This window comes from Anser brachyrhynchus (assembly GCF_964034855.1).
Source record: "Anser brachyrhynchus genome assembly, chromosome: 4".
In the NCBI taxonomy this organism is placed as follows: domain Eukaryota; kingdom Metazoa; phylum Chordata; class Aves; order Anseriformes; family Anatidae; genus Anser; species Anser brachyrhynchus.
In genome coordinates, this window is record NC_137698.1 from 25,178,718 (window position 1) to 25,202,890 (window position 24,173).

Consider the following 24,173-nt stretch of genomic DNA (forward strand, 5'->3'; position numbering starts at 1 on the left):
TTCATGTAATTGTCATGTCCTTTTTCATCTAACCCGTTATACAGCTGCTTGAAAGTGTAAACATTTTAAAAGCCTCTGAGCTGAAGCTTAAAACCCCAGTTACACCAAAAAGTTGCAAAATGTGATTTTAGTATAATGCGTTAGGAGTTGGGAACATGCAACTTCCATTAAGAAATGAAGACACAATAGGAGCTGTGACCAAGATTATTATACAGCAGTTTAGTACTGTGTTAAATTTTTTTAAAAAGTAAACAACCTAAATGTTTTGACTTTTGATATGACAATTATTTATGAGAACATAAACTTAAATCTGCCCATTGCTACTGATAATAAACCAAAAAACAAGCAAACAAACAAACAAAAAAATTAAATAAACCTGTCTATTTTGTAATGTTTCCATCCTAAAACCTATGGAAAATAAGTAGATTTTGTGGAACACTGTTGAATTCAACAGATCTTGAATGTTTTATAGTAAAGAGAAGGAAGTTAAATGCTAATAATCAAGGATCCCTTACAGAAACTACTGCCTATATTCTTCTTTTTAAGCTGTGGGTTGAATGACAAAGGTTGAAAGCTCTATTAATAAGCATGCTGTAAATGACCCATACTTTCAGTAAGGAAAAGACTGAACTAAAGTACTGACAGAACAGTTCTTATACTCCAAACCATGAGCCATGATGATGAATGAGATATTCAAACCAGCAGAAAAGCAAGCAAGCTAAATTCATCTGTCCCATGCATTAGCTGAACACTTATCATTTCAGAATCCAAGACGGTGAAAGCAGGTGACAAACCTAGAAAGAGCATTTGGTGCACTAGTAGTGTACATACGTATTCACTGAAGTCTGAACTTTAATTTTGAAGGGGAATCTGAGAGCTCTGATACCGTAGGTAGTAATTTCAAAGTCCTAGTTTCATCTAGTTCTTTAGCAAATGAGTTTTAGTTCTGTTGACTTAATAAGAGTGTTGCTGGGCAGTTACTGGAGCCAAACTTTGCAAAGAAATTAGACAAAATTAACAAAAGTTTAAGAAAACTATTCACAGGACAACTACCACTTAGTTTTGGGTGTAAGAAAATAAGAAAACCCAGTAAAACACTTCTTTTAAAATTAAAAATTTTAAAGAACAGCATAAAATCTGCTTTTATACACCCATGGATGGAGATAGAGATAGCTCTTCATTCAAAATCCATCAACAATCTTCTCTGAACAGCTCAAATAATTTCCTAAAGCTTCCTGAGATCAGAGGCAAGTTAGCCCTCACCCAAATCCCCAAACCATCTGGCCTGTCCTATTTAATGGAGGGGGTAAGAGCACCCACCATTTTCAAACAACCATAGGATTAGAGTTTTTATCCAAGAACAGATAGGCCTTACTGCTCATCCTCAGCCTGCAAGGGCTCAAATTGCCAACAAATTGCTTAGCCACCTAGCTTGCGGGAGGACTAGACAGGAAAGCTCTGCATCTCTTTGTGTGAGGAACTGCATATTTCTCCTTATATAGCAAAATCAGAAGAGTCACAGGCTTAGAAAGAAAAACTGCAAGAGGAAGGCTTCCTTCTAAGGCCCATTGATGAAGACATTTCGTTCTGAAGGAGAAATCCTACAGTGCTGGAAACTTCACCAAGCTGCTTCTTATTAAGAAAGTGAGGAAGTACCCCAGTTACTTCCAGAAATGTTCTCTGTGGTAGAAGGGTTCTCTGCGGTAAAAGCAGTAACATCATCCTTTGTTTTATCCAATCCCATATTCAATTCTGGAAAGAGAGCTTCCACCATGGAATTGTTCCAGGACCAATCATCAAGAAGATTCAGTGAGTCAGACAAACCCTTTATCATAATCAACAGCATATCTACATTGCTTCTTGTAATGAATGCCCTGCAGCTATTCAGTACAGAAAAGCATGTTCTCAGAGATGTTTGGCATTAGTCAGATCTTGTTACTCTGACACAGATTTGACATGTCAATTAAAGTTAAGTACTCAGCGATCAATTTAAATCACGGTTAATTTCTCTTTAGCTGCTATAGTAAATCTCTGACAGATTAATGGATTACAGTTAGTGGTGGAGCATGGAGTCAGTTGCAGTTTTTTTTCACTCACTAATTGAACTGCCATACAACCATAGATTGCTAGTAGCTTTGTTGCAGTTCAGACCTGTAATAACGGAAAGACCTAAGAAAAATAGTGAAGGGTATTTGCAATAATAAATAATGTCAGTGAAAAGATCACCAATGTTTATTAGCATAAGATAAAGTGTGAGCCATTTCAGTCCATTCTAAATGTATTTATTGTAAATGATGTTCTTGCCCTTATATTCAAATAGATTTCCCCCTCTAGTATTTACTCTTCAATATATTTATGGATGGCAAGTGAGTCTTCTGTTTGTCTTTACATTGGCAGTTTAAAGAAATTAAACTTTTCTGTCTCCCCTCAAAGAACTGGCTATCCAGTCCAGTCCTATATCATTATTCTCTTAATATTCAATAACTTATTCTTTTTTTTTTTTTTCAACACGACTACAGATGAGGCTGCACCATAAATAATCTTGGTAATCATGGAATTTCAACTATTAAGCAGGAGAAAAGACAGGGAGATCCTTCAGATTTAATACATGCAATATTTACATTTCTCAGATGTCAGTGAGAGGGGTCTTCTCTGATTTTGCAGTGAAAGTGGTAACCTACATGCAAAATGACCTACTGATTTGAGAGGTTTACTTAAATTTAAATATTTGAGTTTCTGTACTTGAGAAACTTCATCAAAGACATATTGAAATCATTAGCTGAATAGGTTTTTTGTCCAGTCTGAAATTTCCAGGTATGCAAAGGAAAAATGAGAAAATTCTATTAATTCACCCAAAGTAATTAGGTTACCTAAGGTGCAGCCACAGTGCTTTTGGCTGGTTAACAAATTTAAAACGGAAAGATGCTATTACCACATAGTCCTAATACACCACAGGGCACCCTGTTTAATTCTACTAATCAAAGCAACAATAAAATGCATGACAAGTTGCATGCATTTCAGAGACTAATATAGCAACTTTACAAAATCTCACCAGTAAGAATTAAAACAGCTGATGTATTCTGTAATATACTAGTTTACTAGCTTGCCATGTACATTAGTAGGAAGGAGAAAGTAAGCTTAAGAGAGAAGACATCTATAACAAAAAACCTGTATCCATCAGATCCCCATATTGTACCACGTTTGTATCAGTATAACAAAAAGCAAAATTGTCCTTCAAGCCAGGAGACCATACGTTACACAAGAAAAGCTCGTATTAGAAACTGCAAAATAAAAAAGCTAATATGTTTTCACTCTCCCATGGTGGCAACAAGTTCAGTACTGTACTGAAGAGAGTAGCACTCCTGTTTCAGAAAATAACCATTTTTTCTGCTTTCTGCATTTTATATGCAAGTGGTGGAATTAATCTGGCCTTTTTTTTTTTTTTTTAACCACAGTATTACATCAAGAACAGAATAATAAATGGCAAAATTGCTAAGGGCTTGTAATTAGCCTGTTGCAAACACACACACAACCGTTTGACCAAACAGTCTCATTCCCTGTGGGGTGATCCACAAATCCAATAAAACAAATAGCATGCTATGGTTACAAAATTATGCTTCCTTTGAGTTGCTTCTTCAAAACATTGGTTACGTTTTTAGGCAAAGATTCCCCTGGGTCTTATTTTTCCTGATATTGATTCGTCTCCCTCGTAACATCTATTTAAATCATTTAACTCATTCCTGCTCCCCCATGCCTTTAGCAGTTCCTTTGCATTCTGCCCTCCTTTCACTGCAGGTGAACAGCTCTGTCTGCTACATTTGTCATAAATTTGGTACTGAAGATCAAATTCAGCATTTAGTGTAACAAAGTAAATTCCAAAGCACTCCACCCTGTGGAAAAAGCTCTTCCAGCATTATGTAAAATGGAACTGATAGCAACAGATGTAGAAACCTAGAAAGCGAGAAATCTAACCATTGGGGGCTATCACTCTGCGCATGTGTATAACCTATAAATATGTGTCCTTGTTCATGGTTGATTTTCAAACACATACAATACATGTAGTTAATAAAATTAGTATAAATACGTTCCAAAAAGTCTTTATGTGTTCCCTGTAATTCGATAGAAACATAATGAATATAACTTTATATTTTAGACTTCAGCAAATACATCTACATTCTATGTGACTTTCATGATTTCTCTAGAAACTCCTCAAGTATTTTTCCAGGCAGGTTTTTATTGGACTTGAATTGAAGTTCACCATGCCCCAATGCTGATTTTATTGAATCCTGACCCCCTAAGAAAGTTCACTCTGTGATTAAGAGTTTTGAATGACAGTGGAACAAGTGTAGACCCATAAATCAGCCTCATTCTGCAGAAGCAGAGCACAGCAGCTGTGTATACGATAGCAGCTTGAGGTTGTTGTCGTGCCTATGGATGCTGCCACAGCTTAAATGATGATTTTTCTGTCCCTGCAGAGGAACCTTCCCAGCACAGATCTGAGTTAGCTGAGTCTGGGCAAGTAGCACGCAGGTATAGTAATCCTCTTGTAGGAAAACAAATCAGTTCTGTCAGTTTAATTCTGTTCCCCATATTGGCATCAAAACATCCTACTTGTTTAAAGCAGGTAAACCTTGAGCTCACAAGGTGTAATTATAAGCTGAGTCAATGAATGTGTATCTCTTTCCTTTTACAGATTAGGATTTTTTATTTTTATTTTTTTTTGTAATGAATATTGAGAGCCATTTTAAGTCAGACTTCTTAGGTGAGAGAATAATGAAAAATTGCTTCAGTACAATTTAACTGGGATTTTTTTTTTTCATCCTAAGAGTTAGAAGCAATTTAAACCCATATACTTTGACTCAGTTTAGGCAAATTGAAATATAGAATAGCTTAAGGTGACTTAAAGGAAATTCATCCATTTGTCTTCCTCCATTTTCCACTTTCATTTCAACTTCCTGCTATGCATTTACATCGACCTGTATTACACTTATGAGAGACTCCTTACTGTATAAATAATATTATTCATTAGTCAATTATGCTCAAGAAAGAAAAGTAAAATAACCTGCAAACTATTTCAGGTTGTATACATTAAAAAGTACATGCTGGGTTTGGCTGAAGTGCAGATGAAGTCTTCCTAAAAGCTGCAGTGCTCACACCCAGTAGCCCAGGTTTAGAGCTAAGAGAGCAAAGAGAAGCTTACTTCTATATCTGCAAAGTAAAAATCTCTCTCATCATGCCATAGTGCATATTAAGAAAAATACCAATAGCTTCTTTTAGGGATTTTTCATGGCTCTTGAGAAGCAAAATTTCTTTCAGTCCCTTTCTGAAAGGGGGATTAAAATGAATTAACCAAATACTAATAATAACAACAATAACAATTATAAACTGTTTAAAAAATCTTTTCCATATCTGCTGAAAACAATAATCTCAATGAATTTCATTCTCTAGGTGTGGTTTTCTAATTACTGGCTTTGACGTTATTTATAAGAATATATGAATATAAAATTCTCTACTGGGAATTTCTCTATATGATATGCAGTATTATCTCATTATCAAGCAACAAATTCTTGGTAAACATGTTATTAGCATATTTGGCTATCCTTATTCAAGCTGAATAATTAAACTGACCACAACAGCAGGATGCTGAAGATATAAAGAACAATTCCCCAAGAGCACATGCTGTATATTGAGGTACCTGTTGTCCTTCATTATGTCTGTTGGCATAAATCTCCCAGCTGTGAGAAACTTATTCCAAGTTTTAAGACAAAATAATTATACCATACTGGAATTTCAGTGATACCCTACTTACACAAATGGGGTTACTAGTTACTCTAACTACTAATACCTGTTACCTGTTGTTATTGGCCAAATTGAATTGCTCAGTCCAGAATACTTCCTCATTTCTGATTCTGCCTCAAAATGTTCCCTTTTAAAAGTTTTGTTTTTGTTTTGTTTTGTTTTGTTTTTGTCAAAATAGCTCTGAGAGCCAGCTCCCATTTATCCTCTGCACCTAAGAAGGTCTTAGTTTATATTTTATTTTCATCCTATTTCACTAATGCAGTAGTGCAAATAAGGAGGAAAATCATAGTATGACCATTAAAAGCATAGGCTCTATGATCTTATGCACAGCATCTCAATTCTGTCTGTTCTTGATGTAATTTAATTATATGCTAATATTCATTTTCTCCCAAACAAATATTTTTATCTTTTGGAATGGTAAATTTTTAATAATGTGTCCAGACAGAAATACATCATCTTTGACAGAGAGTGTATACAACTCCCTGTGACTTACAGAAGTTTAAAGCACTCTGCTCATCTTTTTGATAAAAACACCCTTAATTAAAATAGGATTGACTGTGGCAATAAAGGTGACTACACTTGTACCTAAGCTAATGTATCATAAGCAGTTACAAAATCTGTACCAGATTCAAACAGAGGAGGAACAAGTGTGTCCTTCTCATACAGCTGTATGACAAAATAGTACTTACAGAATTTTTCAATAGGGAACTGAAGCACAGAAAGACTAAGTGGTATGTCTAAAATATGTAAGGATTAGAGAGAGAAGAAAGAAGTGAACTGAGGTTCCCTTACAGCAGGACAGACTTTCACTGCCTCAGAGAGGGGAGTTGAGCAGAAAAAGGTAATGTCATAAAACTCTGTATGTTTCTCTGATTTCTATCTCAAGACCGTGCTACTGTAGGAATAGAGTTATATGGAGCTATATGGACTGTATGCAGAGGTTGGATTTCCTTATCTTGGGATTTTTTCAATTGTCCTGAAATTATTCTTATCCACTGTGTCCCCACTAATACAAATAGGTATCATGCTGGCATTCAGCTAAGTAATTCTTTTGTCATACACAGATGGACAGGGGATTACATGGCTAAGAAATGAAATAAAAGCTAAATCCCTACGCTTGATAAAGCTTTGCGTGTTTTCTCTTTCATTCAGGATTACCGAGTGAACATCTTTCTCCGCCAGAATTGGAATGATCCACGACTTGCATACAGTGAATATCCAGATGACTCTTTAGACTTAGATCCATCCATGTTGGATTCAATTTGGAAACCTGATTTGTTCTTTGCTAATGAAAAAGGTGCCAACTTTCATGAAGTTACAACAGATAATAAGTTGCTGAGAATTTTCAAAAATGGAAATGTACTTTATTCCATCAGGTGAGTCTCTAATCAAGGGATTTTTTTCAGGTAGAAGCTCAAAAGTGTATCTTAGAATTGTTAACAGACATTTTCAGTTTCTAGGCACACAGAATTATTACTAAAGTAAATTGAATTTTGAATACTGAATGTCATCATCATTATTAATTGTTTTAAATGCCAAAGTGATCCTTCATTAGATATGTACTTAGTAAAATAAGAATAAAATAAGAAAAATTATCATATAAATAAGAAAATTATCAATAAATAAGAAAATTATCATTCCCATTTTAAAGTACAGATACAGAGCTCGGACACTTGCACAAAGCAAATATACCTGGAGTATTATAATTGACCTGGCCTGTGTATGAGTTTCATATGCTGTACCCTTGAATGTCATAAGAATCCAATTTATTTTTCACCTTTTTGGATATTGCAGTTGCACTCCGATGTGGAAACATGACCTGTTTGAGGAAGCATGAGATTTAAAGAATAGTTCACATACTTCTGGAGGCGGAGAGGAAAGTGGAAAGTAAACTTTTGAAAAGTTTTAAGAAGCTGTAAGCAGCAATCACATCTAAGTATTGATAAAAAACAGTTCTAATCCTTTTCTCCCCCCTTTCCTTTTATTAATATAGATATCAGTAGGCTGTAACAGTTTTAACATCATTCTTACAAATAACTTCAAAAATGTGATCTAATGAGAGATGCATTCAATACAGGTATACTAAGGCCTATAGTCATGATACAGATTTTGCATTAATACAGTGACCAACTTGAACAAAATGTTACAATTTTTGAAATAAATATCTCTCTTTTCCACTTAGCATTTTGCTATGATTTATGATATTGCAGTAATGGGTAATTGAACTTTTTTTTGAAGAGACATCAGGAGTCTGCAAAACAATTTGTACAACAGGACAAAAAATGTTTGTGACTTGCATAAATTTATCAGTGGCTAGGCTCTTCCTCCTTGTCCTACTCCCTCCAAATACACACACCACATAGAGTACAGTCACAAGCACTCAACTGAAGCAAGTTTGGATAGCAACTTCAATAGAATTCTGACCAAGTTCACAGTCTCATGAAATGGGGACAAAACCATTATAATATTCCAATTATAAAAGCAAACATTGACTGTGAAGCTAGCAGATGCCAGATTCTTGTGGAGACAGAATGTTTATGTTGCTATGATTTAATTAAGAACTATTGCAATTCCTGAAGCAGGAATTATGTGAATTTGAGTCAGTTAAGCTTTTGATTAGGGGAGACCTGATAATTCCTAAAGAGCTGATATTGAAAGAAAAGAAAAATAAAAATTCCTAAATCTGCTTTTTGTACAGAGCCCAGGTTCCTCTTCTCTGGAATGGCTTGCTGTGTCAGTAGCTTACCTGTCTGATTTTACATTTGGAACTCTTTTTAACAGCATGGAAATAAGGCCAGGGTTTGGGTTCCCTCCTCTGACTCTCCCCCTCTAGCTCTGTCACTGGCAGGATGAACAAAAGTTATAGCAACAAAGAAGCAGAAAAAGCTTCATAGAAGGAAAAAAATGCAGTGAGAGAGAAATAGACAGCTATACTTGCCACCTAATGCCCACTTCCATCTAGCTCTCAATGCTAAAACCAGGCCATTCAGGTTTAAGAGAAAAGAATTAGAGCACTACCATTTTAGGAAAGCCTCATATGTAAGGAGCCAAAATCAAGTCCACCAGGGAGTATACTACCTACTGTACTGATAAATGAATGTGGGGCAAAATTTTCCTGCAAGCTGTTCTCTGGCAAGAAGAAAGGTACAGTCATGACCCTGAATGGATACTTAGACATGCCCAGTGAGGGGAAATACATGACTTTACCTCATATGTTCTTCTTTCTCATTCCTCTGAGAATTACCACTTTAAAGATAAGTTATTTTCTTGATATAAAATGTAAAAATACTTTTTTTTTCTATAGGTTGTAAAGCATTTCACAGAAAATGTCATGGCTAACGTGAAAAAGCTGTGTTTCAAAATTACAGGCATATTTCAGTCTACCACCAATATCATAAAACGTTATCTTAATCCTTTGTGTTGACAATTTAAGCACCTTATTTTGGGACAATAACATATAAATTATTTACCAGCATGATTTGCAGCTGACATCTGTTATAAAATTCTTGCAAATCTGGGTAAATTTTATGCAAAGGATTTGAAATAATGTAACAGTACAATAATTCTATGGTAGCACCAAAAAAGCATGCTGTTGTTGCATTCCTCTAGACCTAACTTAGGCAACCCTACTGGATAGTGTTTTTCTGAAGGCCTGTAACAAGTTCTGTCTTTCTGTTTTTTCTGCTTTGTTGTCATGCTGGACCGAGAGAGTAAAATTTGTTCAGCTAATATAAATCCCTCTTGAGAGCTTTCTAATGAAAAACTGTTTTCTTCTATTTCTAATGACTTCTATGTTTTGATGCACTGATGCAGTCTTCCTGTGCAATTCTATGGCATCTTCGTGGTATATTTTTAATTTATTATTTATTATTTTTTCAGATTGACTTTAATACTGTCCTGTCCAATGGATCTCAAAAATTTTCCAATGGATGTGCAAACATGTATAATGCAGCTGGAAAGCTGTAAGTTTGAGTAATGTATTATCCTATAAATACTTTTCTAGAGTTTACAATAACTATGCGGGGGGTAGGAAGACTCCTTGTAGTGGTGAAAGGAGAACAACCTTTCAAAACTGAATCACCTGTTTTAATCTGTGATACATAGATACTTTTCAAGGAAAGAGATCCTTTCATCCTCACTTCTATTGACGATTGTCAGTTTCACGTAAATTTAATGGTACTACTAAACTAAAGTACCCACTGACAGAATTTACATTTATGCAACACTTATGCATATTGTGATTCACCATGAAGTCTCCCTTGTGTTCACACACACACACAGACTGTAATATGGCAGTGCATAAAGGAAACATGAGAGTAATTTAAGGAAGTGTTTTATGTGATTTACATGAATATCCTGAAATTCATAATAACTTGGTGTAGTTAAAAAGTGGAAACAATAATTTATATTAAGTCCCTGCTCTTCAGATTCCTATCCCACTTCTTCAACATGTCTACATGCTATAGCTAGGTAATTTTTATCTGATCGACCTAGAAGGGATTAAGGAAAGAGTTTACTGCAAGGGAGAACTGTAGAAGGTTACACCACATGTACACTTTCTACAGTTTTTAATATATATACATGCAATCATGATGCTGCACAGGGTATGCCACTTCCACAGCCTTCAGCCCCTCAACTGAAGCAGCAACTTGGATCAGTGGAAGATCTTGGAAGGGCTGCAGAGCCCTTGGGGTAAGAGGAAGAATAAGTCCATACTTATTCTTATTCCACCTAGAGATCAAAAGTGAGCATGGTATCACCACCAGCCATAGCACTGGAAAAACTTCTAGAATCTTCAGAAGACTGCTGGGACTTAAAGTGACATGTAGTAGCACAGTTAGGTTAACATTGAAAATACCAAACAAAACACAGAAGACCTGGTGGTCTTCTAAAACATGGAAGGACTGATGGTTTGCCTAAATCAGGTGTTACAACAGAATTTCAATGGAAAAAAATACATATATATATAACTCCATGTGTTTTAAACAATCTCTTCATAAAGCCCTATTTTGCATTATATACAAATATCCTGAGGAGACCAAAGGGAAGGTAAAAAAATAGATTAGAGAAGACAGGCTTTGCAGAATTATCTTACAATTAATAAGAACACTTTTCATGTGAAAAAAAATTAGTATTTGATAATTCAATCCCTCATATATTTTACTTACCACCTACATTGATATTCCCCTTAGAAAAGAAAACAGGATGAAAAGTGCACAGCAGCTATGCCATTCCAAGTCACACACGCACAGAAAAAAAGACAAAGTCAAATGTTCTGTCTGATGCTAGGATCTGAGCTAAAAGGAGGTATGAGGAGGAAGGCACAGATATGCATTAAATTTTTATTTTCCTTGTGATATGAAATGCCTTTTCCCCTAAAATGACAGGAGTTTGGAAGACGTTCCTAGCAGAATGATCCTCCCAATGGTGTGAAGAACAAAAATAAAATAAAATGAAATAAAATAAAACAAAAATAAAATAAAATAATAAAATAAAATAAAATAAAATAAAATAAATAATAAAATAATAAAATAAAATAAAATAATAAAATAAAATAAAATAATAAAATAAAATAAAATAAAATAAAATAAAATAAAATAAAATAAAATAAAATAAAATAAAATAAAATAAAATAAAATAAAATAAAATAAAATAAAATAAATAAATGAAATAAAATAAAGCATTCTTTGAAATATTCTGGAGTTTGTGAAAATAAATGACAGGAGGAAGAACAGGTAAATATTAAGGACCCATTGTTATGTGAGATCTAGTTTTATAGTTTTAGGACCAACAAGTAAAGTATTTCAGAAAAGAATTTTCTGCATATAGAAAGAACATACTGGATTATTTGGAATACATTATAACATTTATTGTTATATATAGAGAGAACAAAAACACAACATACATAATTTGATTAAAGTATGCCTTGCTTTTTTCCTTTTTTTTTTTTTTAGTTGGAACGCTAAGTGTTCTAAGTATCTAAGTGAAGTGGGAAGTAATTATTTATCAGTCAGTATGTCAGAACTGTTTGTTGTACGGGTAATAGTATGCTTTTACAAAAAATTGCAGGGTGGGTATGAAGTCAGCTCTCTCATTACAATGGACAGATGATATTACAAAGCAGGCTTTCAATATGAGGACAATGGCTGATCTGACAGCAGAAATTTTCTTGACAACAATTGAGCAATGGTTATTTGTTGCAAATGTCAAGGAACTTAGGGCAATATTATATATTCAGCATTTAAGCAAAACTCCACGGTCTATCCAAGCTGCTAATTCTACTAATAATGCGACTAAATAAGAGGTTAATATGAGGTGGTTGTATCAGAGTACATAGAAATGACAGGTATATTCACTCTATATAATTATGCTTCGAACAGAAGGTATCACAGTATTTGAAGAAGAAAGTGTGTATATATATATATTTAAATGTGTTTAAAAATTGTTACTTTAACAACTTCATAAAACTCAGCTGTACTCCCTTCTTTCAGTCCATGTGAGGACAGGTTGTATAACAACTGAGCATTCTTGAAGAAACAGGCATTTGTTTTCCTTTATAGAAACGTTGCAGGAGCTCATAATTCCCACAAACTGTACCACAGGGAAGCAATACTGATTAGTTGAATAGCACTGTAGATGTTCTACAGTGTTTTCCAGCAGAACATTTTTTACTGAAGTCTTGTTTTTAATCATCTAGTTCAGTGGGAGTAAATTCCCTGCTGCACATTCAGATAGTACAGAGAGGCAATGCTTGCAAAAGAAGGGCTGAACAAAACACAGATATATGCTTCATTTTGAGATATTCAAAATCTTCCAGTTTCAGAGAAAGCTCAAATCTGATATCAAAAGGAAGTTGTAAGTAATAAAACTTCCTTCATATCACCTTGTCCTGTTACCTGTAACTCCAGACATTGAAAAATAGGGACTATGACCAAATTAACTGGCCTGTGGCAGAAAATTTTGCAGTATGTGGGAGCTCTGACTATACCTACGTGTCTGCTAGCAGAATAACCTGTTAGGATTGCAAGAACAAGACAACAGTTCCCTGAAACTGAGAGAAATAGCTTTGGGACAGATCCAAAGAAAGTAGACACAATGACACAACTTCCAAGCTCCAAGACCTTTAAGAGAAGGAAGTCATCTACCCCAAAATGGTTTCCCTATACAGGAAGTACAGGAAGGGAACCAAATACCTTGGAGGAGTTACAAAAAATATCTTCATGCTGGGCAGGAGAGTAGCTAAGTTAAAAAATGCTAAACTTGAGCCTGAACTCTGACCAATTTCCAAAACTTAGAAAAGGATGAAATGAACACCCACATTCCAGAGCAGTTGGCTAAGAACAGGCATCCAATCCTCTTTGAAAGAGGAAGAAAAAATTAGGAAGATGGGTGCATTTAGCAATTTCTCATGCTGCTTCATATCAAATCTCCTGAGGAAAGAACTGAAATAACCCTGAGAGTGTAAAGCCATACAAAAATCTCATTCTAGATTTCTAGACTTCTCTCCTTTCTAGATTTCACAGTGTCATACTCTCCTGTGGCTCTGTCCTACATTCTTTGGTGCAGAGTGAGACAACTTAAACAGGAAGACAAAACATATGCTTAAAACACATATGCAAAACACAGGCTTATGCCCTGTCCAGGGAAGTAGAAGATGTGGGTTTCAAAACCGAGAACACACTTCTCTTGTCTGGAGTGAATGATCTGATCATCAGGCTGTTTTGCAAAAACTAAAATAGTAACAGGAGCAAAACAGCAGCAGCCATGCTTCCAGATGTTTCTTTTGAAAGTGAACATCATTACTGTCCTTTCCAACATGTGCAACTTTGGGCAGGACTTGGTAAAATTACGAATTTATAATGCCTATTAATTTCAGAGTTTCTTTAAACTGTCTGGTCTTACAAGTCATGCTCCTGCATGTGACATAAAGCAAATTGGATTGTTTCTAACAAATCACTTACCTTTTCTTTGTCATCTTACCACCATTCAAGGTTGCAAAGAAAAGCTGACCACTACTTGTAAAGGACAAATCATAGGTTTTACCTCTGCTATAAAATAATAATTTTGTTCAGTACTAGATACTTTCCATCAATATTGATACTGTTGCTCCAGCACAGAAAGCCCTAAGTGGAAAATTCATGTATAGCTTTTTTCCACAAATGATATTTTTAATTTTAACTAGCTCTCATAATGGTTTTTCCAAGGTCAATATTTGCAGATGTATTTGCCCCTTCATTTACATCATGAAGTGGCTGAACAATATTTAAGTGGAAATGTCTTCTATTTCAAAAGGAATTACTTTACCAAATTATTTCTGAGAAACTAGAATGAGCTGCTTTTGTGTCTTTGAAAAGAAGCAAATGAAAATGTAGATAATAAATAATCCCTTCTACATTTCTACGGTTTATGCTGGGGCAGCCTATAGGCATGTGAGATAATTTTAGTTTTATTCTGCTTGAATAAGATACAAAGAAATGTCAACTAGATACATATTTATTTCTGTGACCTATCTCCCAGGAAAGAAATGTTTTTTTTTCATGTGCTAGAGCTTGTTGTCACTCCCTTTTTAGGCTTTGTTTTTATCTCATAGCATTCATTTATTCATATATTACAACTATATATATATACATATTGTATTACAATTACAACTTTATCTGAAATTCAATATTCCTAAATTTTCTAACAGTAGTACCATTAAAAGACTAAATCAATCACAAAGGAAGAAATATACTATGAAAAGCAGCAGCATATGTAAGGGAAAAAGCTCCTGATTACTTCATCATTTTGTTTTGATGCTTTGTCTCTTTTACTTTTAATATATAAAAGAATGGCCTTTTCCCCCCCTTTTGATTTATGGGGGCTTTTTAGTCTTTCTAAGCAATCATCTCCGTCTTTTGGATTTTAGAGGAAATTCACTCTATACTACATAATGCTATTACCAGAACATTACAGTTTCTTTCCTCCCAGTCTCTAAATTGGAGGGACAGAGATTGTTGAAATGAAAAGATCTGTAGGCAGGCAACTGGCAGATCTGCATCATGGGAAATGATGCACACAGTGTTCCCTTCCCACAAGAGCACAGAAGATGGGTAACAGACCTGGACTGTATTTCTCATCTGCCAGGGAACCTAGGGCGTGTACCTGAGTGAGAGTAATTATGGACACACTAGGTCAATGCTTGCCTATACCTGAGTGCAAAAACCATATCACTTCTCTCTTTCCCATTTCAGTAGCACAAAAGCTGTCAACAACTCATCCCATGGTTTCTACTCTACAGAAGGGTGACTTGAGCAATTGCATATATCTGAAGTGAGACCTCACACACAGATACAAAGAACTGTATTCCTCAGTTCCCAACCGACATAGGATGAAAGAGCAGTAGCAACTGTACAACTGCTGCTGAACCCAGGGAAATTAATATAAAAGTGACACCTGAAAATCTATAGGCATCAGCATATGTTAGATTTGAGGGAAGTGGGAGGGGTCTGGACCCGAAATGCTGCTCTTCTCCAAAAGGCCAAGAAGGATAAACCTGTCACTCTAAAGGGAGAGATCCATCAGAGTGATTTAGAAACACAGAAACAGAAGCATAAGGTTGGAAAGGACCTTCAAGATCATCTAGTCCAACCGTTCTCATATCACCAATACTACCCACTAAGCTACTAAATCGTATCTCATCGCACCTTATCCAGTTGCTTCTTGAACACCGCAAGGGATGGTGACTCCACCACCACCCTGGTCAGGCCATTCCAGTGCCTGGCCACTCTTTGAGAGAAAATGTTTTTCCTGATATCTAATCTAAATCTCCCCAGGCGCAACTTGTGACCATTTCCTCAAGTCCTATCATTAGTTATCTGAGAGAAGAGGCCGAAACCCTCCTCATCACAACCTCCCTTCAGGAAGCTGTAGAATGCAAAGAGGTCTCTCCTGCGCCTTCTCTTCTCCAGACTAAACAACCCCAGTTCCCTCAGCCACTCCTCATAAGACTTGCACTCCAGACCCCTCACTTAGAGGGCAATGCAAGGGGCAGTCCCTTTGGAAAGCAGCTCCATACTGTACTTCTGTACATAGAATAAAATCCTGCTTTCTTGGTGCTTCAGCATAAATTTAGTCAATAAATGTAACAGCTGATTTCTGAAGCTAATATTCTTAGTGGGTAATGCATTTTAGAAGAATTTATTCTAACCCCAAACTGCAGCCAGACTCATTAGACCTGTCAAATCCTCCCCATGATATGTTGCTTAGAATTTAGGCCACAATTCTCTGCCATGTTCTTTGCATAGCAATCCACAGGCAGCCTGTCCTGGAGAGACTCTGCTGGGATGCCTAATAGAAAAACTTTGAAACTACTCCAGTCAACATGATTGTATTTCTTTCCTCAGCTGGATGCCTAAATAACTGTCTGTTTGCTGAATAAATCCAATGTTAGTCTTGGACTTGTACTTACTAAACATTAAAAAATGAGAATGGAATTTAGACAAATCACTCGGATAAGAGAAACATAAAAATGAAACCTCGAGTCAAACCAAACTCTCTAGTGCAAAAATGCTAGATACTAGGTACTCAGTTTGGCTGTTTCATGCCATTCGTGTGTTTGTTTACTGAACAAGAGGAAAAGAGCTAGGTTTTGATACAGCTGTAGGTATTTAAAAGAGCAGCAAGAGAAGCAAAGCCTTTCTGGAGTAGAACAGAATGTGTAGGAAAAGTACCAGGTATATTGATAATCAGGTGGATCAGAGGTTTCCTCAAAAATTTTATTCTTCATGGCTTGGAATGGTACTCTAAAGGTGGTTAAAATGAAAGAATTTATCAAATAAGAATCTGTCAGCAGAATGAAAAAGGAGGTCTGTTGGAATTACCAAGACAGTTCTGGTTCAAAGATGTAGAGTACTTGAGGACTCAGGGGACTTACTTGTCTTGAATAGCAAGCCTTATTTTTCCATACTAGAACAGTCCTTGAATGGCCTGGAGAATACATGTTAATACTTTCATGACATTTCAATAATTCTTCAAGACAAACTTGTTGGATGTCCACTGTCTTGTTTATGAGACTATAGGCTTTTAATGCCCTGATATTGAATTAGTTAAAATAAAATCTTCATACTCTCAGCATACATGTATACAGCTGACATAAATAGCTTGATTCTAATAAGTTCTATAGAGCTGTATAGTTCTATTGATGAAGGTTGAATTGAACATTATTTAAGGTGGGTTTTGTTCCTATAGTTTCAAAATTGGATGGATGCAAAAGTTATATATATTCTTAAGATCAATAATAGTGAGGAAGGAAGGAAGGAAGGAAGGAAGGAAGGAAGGAAGGAAGGAAGGAAGGAAGGAAGGAAGGAAGGAAGGAAGGAAGGAAGGAAGGAAGGAAGGAAGGAAGGAAGGAAGGAAGGAAGGAAGGAAGGAAGGAAGGAAGGAAGGAAGGAAAATGGGAAGGAAGGAGGGAAGGAGGGAAGGAGGGAAGGAGGGAAGGAGGGAAGGAGGGAAGGAAGGAAGGAAGGAAGGAAGGAAGGAAGGAAGGAAGGAAGGAAGGAAGGAAGGAAGGAAGGAAGGAAGGAAGGAAGGAAGGAAGGAAGGAAGGAAGGAAGGAAGGAAGGAAGGAAGGAAGGAAGGAAGGAAGGAAGGAAGGAAGGAAGGAAGGAAAATGGGAAGGAAGGAGGGAAGGAAGGAAGGAAGGAAGGAAGGAAGGAAGGAAGGAAGGAAGGAAGGAAGGAAGGAAGGAAGGAAGGAAGGAAGGAAGGAAGGAAGGAAGGAAGGAAGGAAGGAAGGAAGGAAGGAAGGAAGGAAGGAAGGAAGGAAGGAAGGAAGGAAGGAAGGAAGGAAGGAAGGAAAGAAAATGGGAAGGAAGGAAGGAAGGAAGGAAGGAAGGAAGGAAGGAAGGAAGGAAGGAAGGAAGGAAGGAAGGAAGGAAGGAAGGAAGGAAGGAAGGAAGGAAGGAAGGACTCAAACTACATTTCCTTCCAAGGAATTCTTTACAGGTGTTGGTAATAACTTGTTAATACTATTTTTGAAAAGATAAGGTTTTCTGGAAAAGATGAATAAGACCAAGAGAACAATTTGTTGTAGGGTGGTTTTTTTTGTTTGTTTGTTTTGTTTTTGTTTTCCCCAGATAGTAAAATTGCCATTGCTACATAGAAATATTTCAGTAAGATCATATTGTTTTTTTCCCTTGAAGACTTCCTGAAACATCTAATTGCACATACTGAAAATTTACAAACTAGTTAGACAATTTTTAGTGCTGTCTAAAGCCTAGAGTTAGTATATCTGTCTTGTTGATCTTCTGCTGAAGAGTTTTTTATAGATTAGATAGAAAAATAAATTAAACAGACCATCACTGTAGTTTCGTTTCATTTGATGTCCAGGTATTCAAACACCTGCATCAAACGTTCCAGGCACAAGTCCTGACCACAGTCTTCATTTCCTGCATTCTTTTCCACCTCCTTGCTCCACAAGTATGACCACACAGAACTTTAGTTTTGTTTTTCACACTTTTCACCAGCTTTGTGTCAGAACATTTTCTAAAGAAAATTTCTGCAAGCCAAATCCAACTTTCCTAATTGTTTCAGACCCTCTACGGTGCCAATTAATTCTAAGTTCTAAGTTCTACTTAATTTGCCAGCTCTTCATATTCTTCTCAGGAGGAAGTCTCAGTCAGCCAGTACATGCTTTACTAGCTAATTACCTTGAATGACTTCAGGCACCTAAAAATGAGTTGCCTCTTTAAGAAGAGCTGTTTGCTGAGAGGCTACAGTGCCATGAATATACACAGTTCTCAACTTTTCCTGAAAACTTCCCTCTCTAGTAACCTTCTCCTTCTGCGATGATAGGCTTGTCATATTATTACCAACAATTTACCATCCCCTTTTGCATTACAGATGTTTCATCTGACTGTGTCTTCTCAATACAGAAGATGACTGAATGTAGTCATAGCCTTTTTTTACATAATCTGCATCATAATCTTTTAACACAGAAACTAGTAATATACTTCTATGGGATTTTTTTGTTCATTCTTTGATTAACTTGCTTTTAGAGGCTTTCTTCATTATCATTCTAGTCCTTTCCCTTATATACAAACTGGCACAACTGAAAAGTAAAATCTCACCTTCTCTCACTGCACATGATTCTCTTTCACACTCCCACTCTTCCACACATTTTCATCCTGCCAAGTCAATGCACTCTACTTATCCAGTCTCTCAGTCAACACAGTGGGTCACTATAGTACTTTTTTTTTTGAATATGCTCTGTCTTCTAGTTATAAGAGACAACTTTTAAGAGACAATCTTTAGAGAGAAAATCCACTGAGACTAGAAAGAGACTAGACTAGACTAGACCAGAGAGAAAATTCACTGAGAGGTAATGTAACAAGCTGTACACAAGTGCTGCCAAATGTAGAAGCTAGCAGAGAACCTAGCATTCTCACAAAAATGCCCTAGTTTTCACTCTTAAGATACATACAAGATGTAGACAAAAAGCATTAATTAACAGGTCCTTTCCTCTGCTAGCAATGGTATCAAAGCAGAACTTGAGATCACACAGAGAAGATATCTGCATTGTTGAATCTTAGTGCTTGGATATGACTGCATTGAGGTCATTTAATTGCAGTTGTGGCTCAGAAACACTCAGCTCTAATTACAAGCTTTATCAGTGTAAATGGTACTGCATAAACCTGGCACAAGGAGAGCACCATTACTCACTTCATTCATCCATATTTTCTCATCTAAGCAGCTGCTAATCTTATACAAACAGCAAACTACTTTACTCATTTTCTTTTTTATTCTGGTAAAAATCATATCAGCAGTGGATGGCTGAGTGTACATTTTTTTGCCTAGATGAGTAAAGTAAATGCATTCTAAGTGGAGAACTGCTTTATTACAGCATCTAATCAGTTTTCCATTTTGCAAACGTATGCCTGTCTGGCAAATACATATGCATGAATGATACACATAGCCCTGCCAAACTCAGGTGGTGGCCTCAGTTATTCACATAATTTCAATACTGTGAACATTTATGACTGGCAATTCTGGGATCCTAAACATAAAATATAACACTCCAAAACTTTCATTACCAAAGCTCCCTACATTTCTGTGACTTGCCATGCATGCAGTCCCCCCACATTTGATGGCACTAAGCACTTTAATGCCTTACCTCAAGATCAAAAGTCTCTACTTGTCTTGAGACTGAACCTGAAGGTAATTTCAAAATCTGCCATGATATCTTGTCATGGTGCTGGGAGTCCAGCTACTCCAATAAGAGACATTAATTACATTAATCAGCAGAGCCAACAAAATTAAGATGCTGGAGATCTGTTTTTTTGTTTTGTTTTGTTTTTCTTTTGTTTTGTTTTTGTTTGTTTTTTGTTTTTGTTTTTGTTTTGCTTGTTGCTTATATCATTGAATCATAGCATCTTTCAGGTTGCAAAAGATGTCTAAGATCTAGACCAACCTTAATATATGTATAATATATATATATATGTTATATAATAACATGGAATCAAACTGTAATAGCATATATACCCCAGTACAGTAAACACTGATTTTTTTAAACAGACGTTTTACAGATATGCTTTTCCCCTTATGCACAGTGCACACTATACCACCAGCATTCTGAGCACAAACTATGTAGCAGGTCTTCTTCACAAAAGTAATTAAGAAACAAAAGTATTTTCCTTGTCTGGGATATTAAGAATGCTCAGTTAGCTCTATCAGTTCCCTATTCCCCCTGAAAATTTTTGGCCTAGGACATTAGATGCAGTATGGTCTTGCACTTCATTCTTACAAATTCTCTGATTCTGCTATATATCTGTAAGTGACAAGATATTTACGACTGTAGTCTTTCTTCCTTTTTGTTGTGACAACATGAAAGAATGATGTGGTAGATGTAAAAAAGAAAGAGTTCATCAAATTTTTTGGAATTGTACCAACTAGTAAATTATTTTCTTTTAGAAAATCAAGGATACCTGTCCTGGCTAACACCTCTCACTAAAGAAAATTCAGAGACAAATTAGTGTTATCAAATAGTTTGATATGCTTAAATAATTCATGTTTTCTTATTTTGCCAATTATAAGAGAGTTAGAAAACTTTAGATTTCCCTAATTCAATGGGCACATTTGGTTGGGCCATTTTTTTCACATTTAATAAAGGGACAAAAATTGATAGAGACTGAGTTCATTTAATTTAACATACCTAATGGAAATCAAATATACATGATACCCTTTTAAATTTCTTTGGAATCACATCTCCATTAAGCTCTTCTATGTTTTAAGTCACATTTACTGGATCAATATGGTCTTGACTTAAAAAAATGGAATTACACTATTGAATGCTAAATATATATTTGGGTATTTAAAGTGTAAACACAAAACAGATTACTACATCAGCAGTTTGCATAAACTATTATTTTTAATATATTGAACTATAGAAGCATTAATGGGCAGGGTTGATAAAATTAAAAATACACTTTAGAGATGAATGAATCTGATTTAGTGACATGCATTTTGACACAGCAGTTGTTTCTTGTCAATTCAATGAGTTTTACTCAGGGGATATCACTTCTGGCCATACTCTACATGCTTCCAATGATAATCTTCACTACACACAACTGCTTGTTGTGTGAATACATGTAATGTTTGATAAGAGCTACATTTCTGTTTTTTCCTAGTTTCTGATATTTTATAGTGAATTTTAAGACTGAGTTTATATGATGTCATGTATTCAAGAACAGGGGAAAACAGTGCTTCCTTGCACGTTTAATATATGATTGTAATCACTTGCATAATGACTGACCTCAATGAAATACTTACTTAAAAGAATATGTCTTGTTTTTAGCATATTCATTTAGCCCCAACAAAATACCAAAGAGAGTAAGCCAACAGTCATCCTGAGTGCTTGTGAAAATCTTGAATAAGGGTAATCTCCAAAAGAAACAGAAAGAATCTAAAAGTATTGGAAACAGTTTTAAATTAATAGTCACTGAGTCTTAATTTATGGATACATTCAACATAGATCAGAAAGGATAAAGTGTGTTTCAGATGTGAGGCCAGGGCATTTTGACTGAATAACATTTATAGATATATTCAAAAAGTAATGAAGCCACTGAATACAACAAGGGAAAAATTTATGTCTGCACATCAAAGACTTTATTTCCCTCACTGGAACTCAAAATTTCAGTATTTGCAGGCAGACAGCTTCTCTTAGAATGTTCTGAACACTGTATTTAAACAGTGAATTGTTACTGAAAGGTTAAAAGATATTTCCAGTTATCTGTGGGTTATTCTTAACAGGTCATTAGCTTTGGACTAAAGCAGAAAATAAATGTTGCAAAGAAGCAAAATAGACAGATGAAAGCTATATAATTTAAATGTAAAAATGACACCATTCTTTTCCTTATGGTTCAAGCTATTATATGTGAGTCAAGTGTACCCTTGTGGTCCAAGCTATTTCAACTATAGAAGCCATTTAGTTTTAGATTTCAATCTTGAAATTGCACTTTGTCCAAAGCTATTAGATCCTGAGAAAATCTTAATGAAACCTGAATGAGAAGAGGAAGTAATTTTTTTTTTCAGTTGTCACAACTAGACAATTTATCCAGAAAAAGTTTGGAATAAAATGCCAGGGATATGCTGGAAAAATAATATATGACATATTCACAAGAAGTAGAGCAGTTTTCCCCAGTGATATCCAAAGCACATGTTAGCTGAGAGATGGAAATAAAAGGAAAAACTACTTGTCCTTTAAAAAGTCTGCCCCTTCAACTAGAGATTTTGCTGTTTTATTTAATCACACATACATGGGATAAGGGTAAGTGCAGGAATCTGAATATTAAAACTGAATACAACATAACAACATACTTCTACACAGAGAGAAGGTACAATCTTCCTTGCAAGCTTTTCCTTGTTTTGTACCAGTTTCAGAGAAAACTATTTTTTTTCAATTCAATTAATATCTCACTCCTGGAGAAATTCTCGTTGTTCCCTTTCAAGAATATGTATCTACTTTAAGTCAGATTGAAATCAATCCATACATAAAACTGACAAACCACCATTTCACCCTATATAAGAGGAGAAGGTGATCTGAGAGTGATGGGGCTATCCTTCGTAGGCAAGGGAGGGTATGTTTAGGTCATTTTGATACTTTTGTTAACTCCATTAGAAGACTACCTAACTATTAAGATTTCACAAAGGATCCATAAAACTGGCTTTTTTCTAGTTCAGTATGATTTAGAATGGCAGATAATGCTTTTTGGTTAACAAGTATAAGGAGATCTGTCGTATTTTCTCCTTTTATGGCTTTTACTGAAGACATCACTATTTGGTATATCCCTGCTTTTCAAAGTTTGCAGCTGACTTAGAGTTTATGCGCTCTTTTTTTTTTTTTTTTTTTTAGTTGGTTACACAATGAATGATCTCATTTTTGAATGGCAAGAAAAGGGAGCAGTTCAAGTAGCAGAAGGTCTCACTCTGCCACAGTTTCTCTTGAAAGAAGAAAAGGATTTATGTTACTGCACCAAGCATTATAATACAGGTAGGAAATAATATTAGTGATTAAAATTGGAAAGCCATTTAACATTTACTGTTATTTTGGAGAGTTTATTTACTTTTTTAATATTCTCACTGAACTCACAAGAAGGTTGAAACATACAGTTGCATTTTTCAGGACAAGGTAGTCTTAAATAACTGACACAATGAAATGGAAGTACCTGAAGGCTGAACAAACTTGTATTTCAGTAAGCTTTAGAAAATACATATTTGAAGAAATTCAGAAGTAATTCAGTCAGGAATTTAATTTTTTTCAGTGGATGCCATGACAGCATCCACACTGCAGGATCTGAAGCACTGCCAAGATCCAAAGTCCATACGCTATGTACTAAGCATGGCCTGGCTCCATCTGAAAAAAACTCTATCAGTATTTCTAAGCCCTATCTTTGCCCTAGTTCTTAATGGAAATCCTTAGTGTACAATGGCTAGGTGTCCAAACTAGACATGGCCTTCCTATAGCCAATGGCCAAATCTTCCTAAAAGATCCTTCCCATGGCCAAATCTTCCTATAAGATTTCAAATCTTTATAGTAATGTGGTGTTTATCTCATCAGGACTGGGATTATTTGGGAGGGAAAAAAAATAACACTACTAACATAGCCATTTTATTTCTAATTGTAAAGAGAAAGAGAGAGAGAAAGAGAGAGAGAGAGAGAGAGAGAGAGCTGTTGTGATAACTGGAAAACCACAAACACAACAGATCTTCAAAACCATATAGCAAAGGCTACAAAAATATAGCTTCCATCTTCTCAAGGAAAAAAAATCCAAAAAATTAAGATTCTTTCAATCATCCATATGTCTCTCAATTTCTGTTCTCCAATATGATTCTTAATAGGTT

The 24,173-nt window shown here is 35.5% G+C and overlaps 2 protein-coding genes across 15 annotated transcripts in view; one reads left to right on the forward strand and one right to left on the reverse strand.

Moving 5' to 3' along the window:
* The window catches only part of LOC308194489 (uncharacterized protein), a 251,907-nt gene that overhangs the window by 201,345 nt on the left and 26,389 nt on the right, over positions 1-24,173 (reverse strand). The gene's annotated exons all lie outside the window — the stretch shown is intronic.
* The window catches only part of GLRA3 (glycine receptor alpha 3), a 92,263-nt gene that overhangs the window by 41,693 nt on the left and 26,397 nt on the right, over positions 1-24,173 (forward strand). For all 3 annotated transcript variants that reach the window (XM_080590497.1, XM_080590496.1, XM_080590495.1), the window contains 3 exons: positions 6,952-7,175; positions 9,679-9,761; positions 23,185-23,322. In XM_080590497.1, coding sequence (XP_080446623.1) covers positions 6,952-7,175; positions 9,679-9,761; positions 23,185-23,322 — 445 coding nt within the window. The remainder of the gene's footprint in view (positions 1-6,951; positions 7,176-9,678; positions 9,762-23,184; positions 23,323-24,173) is intronic.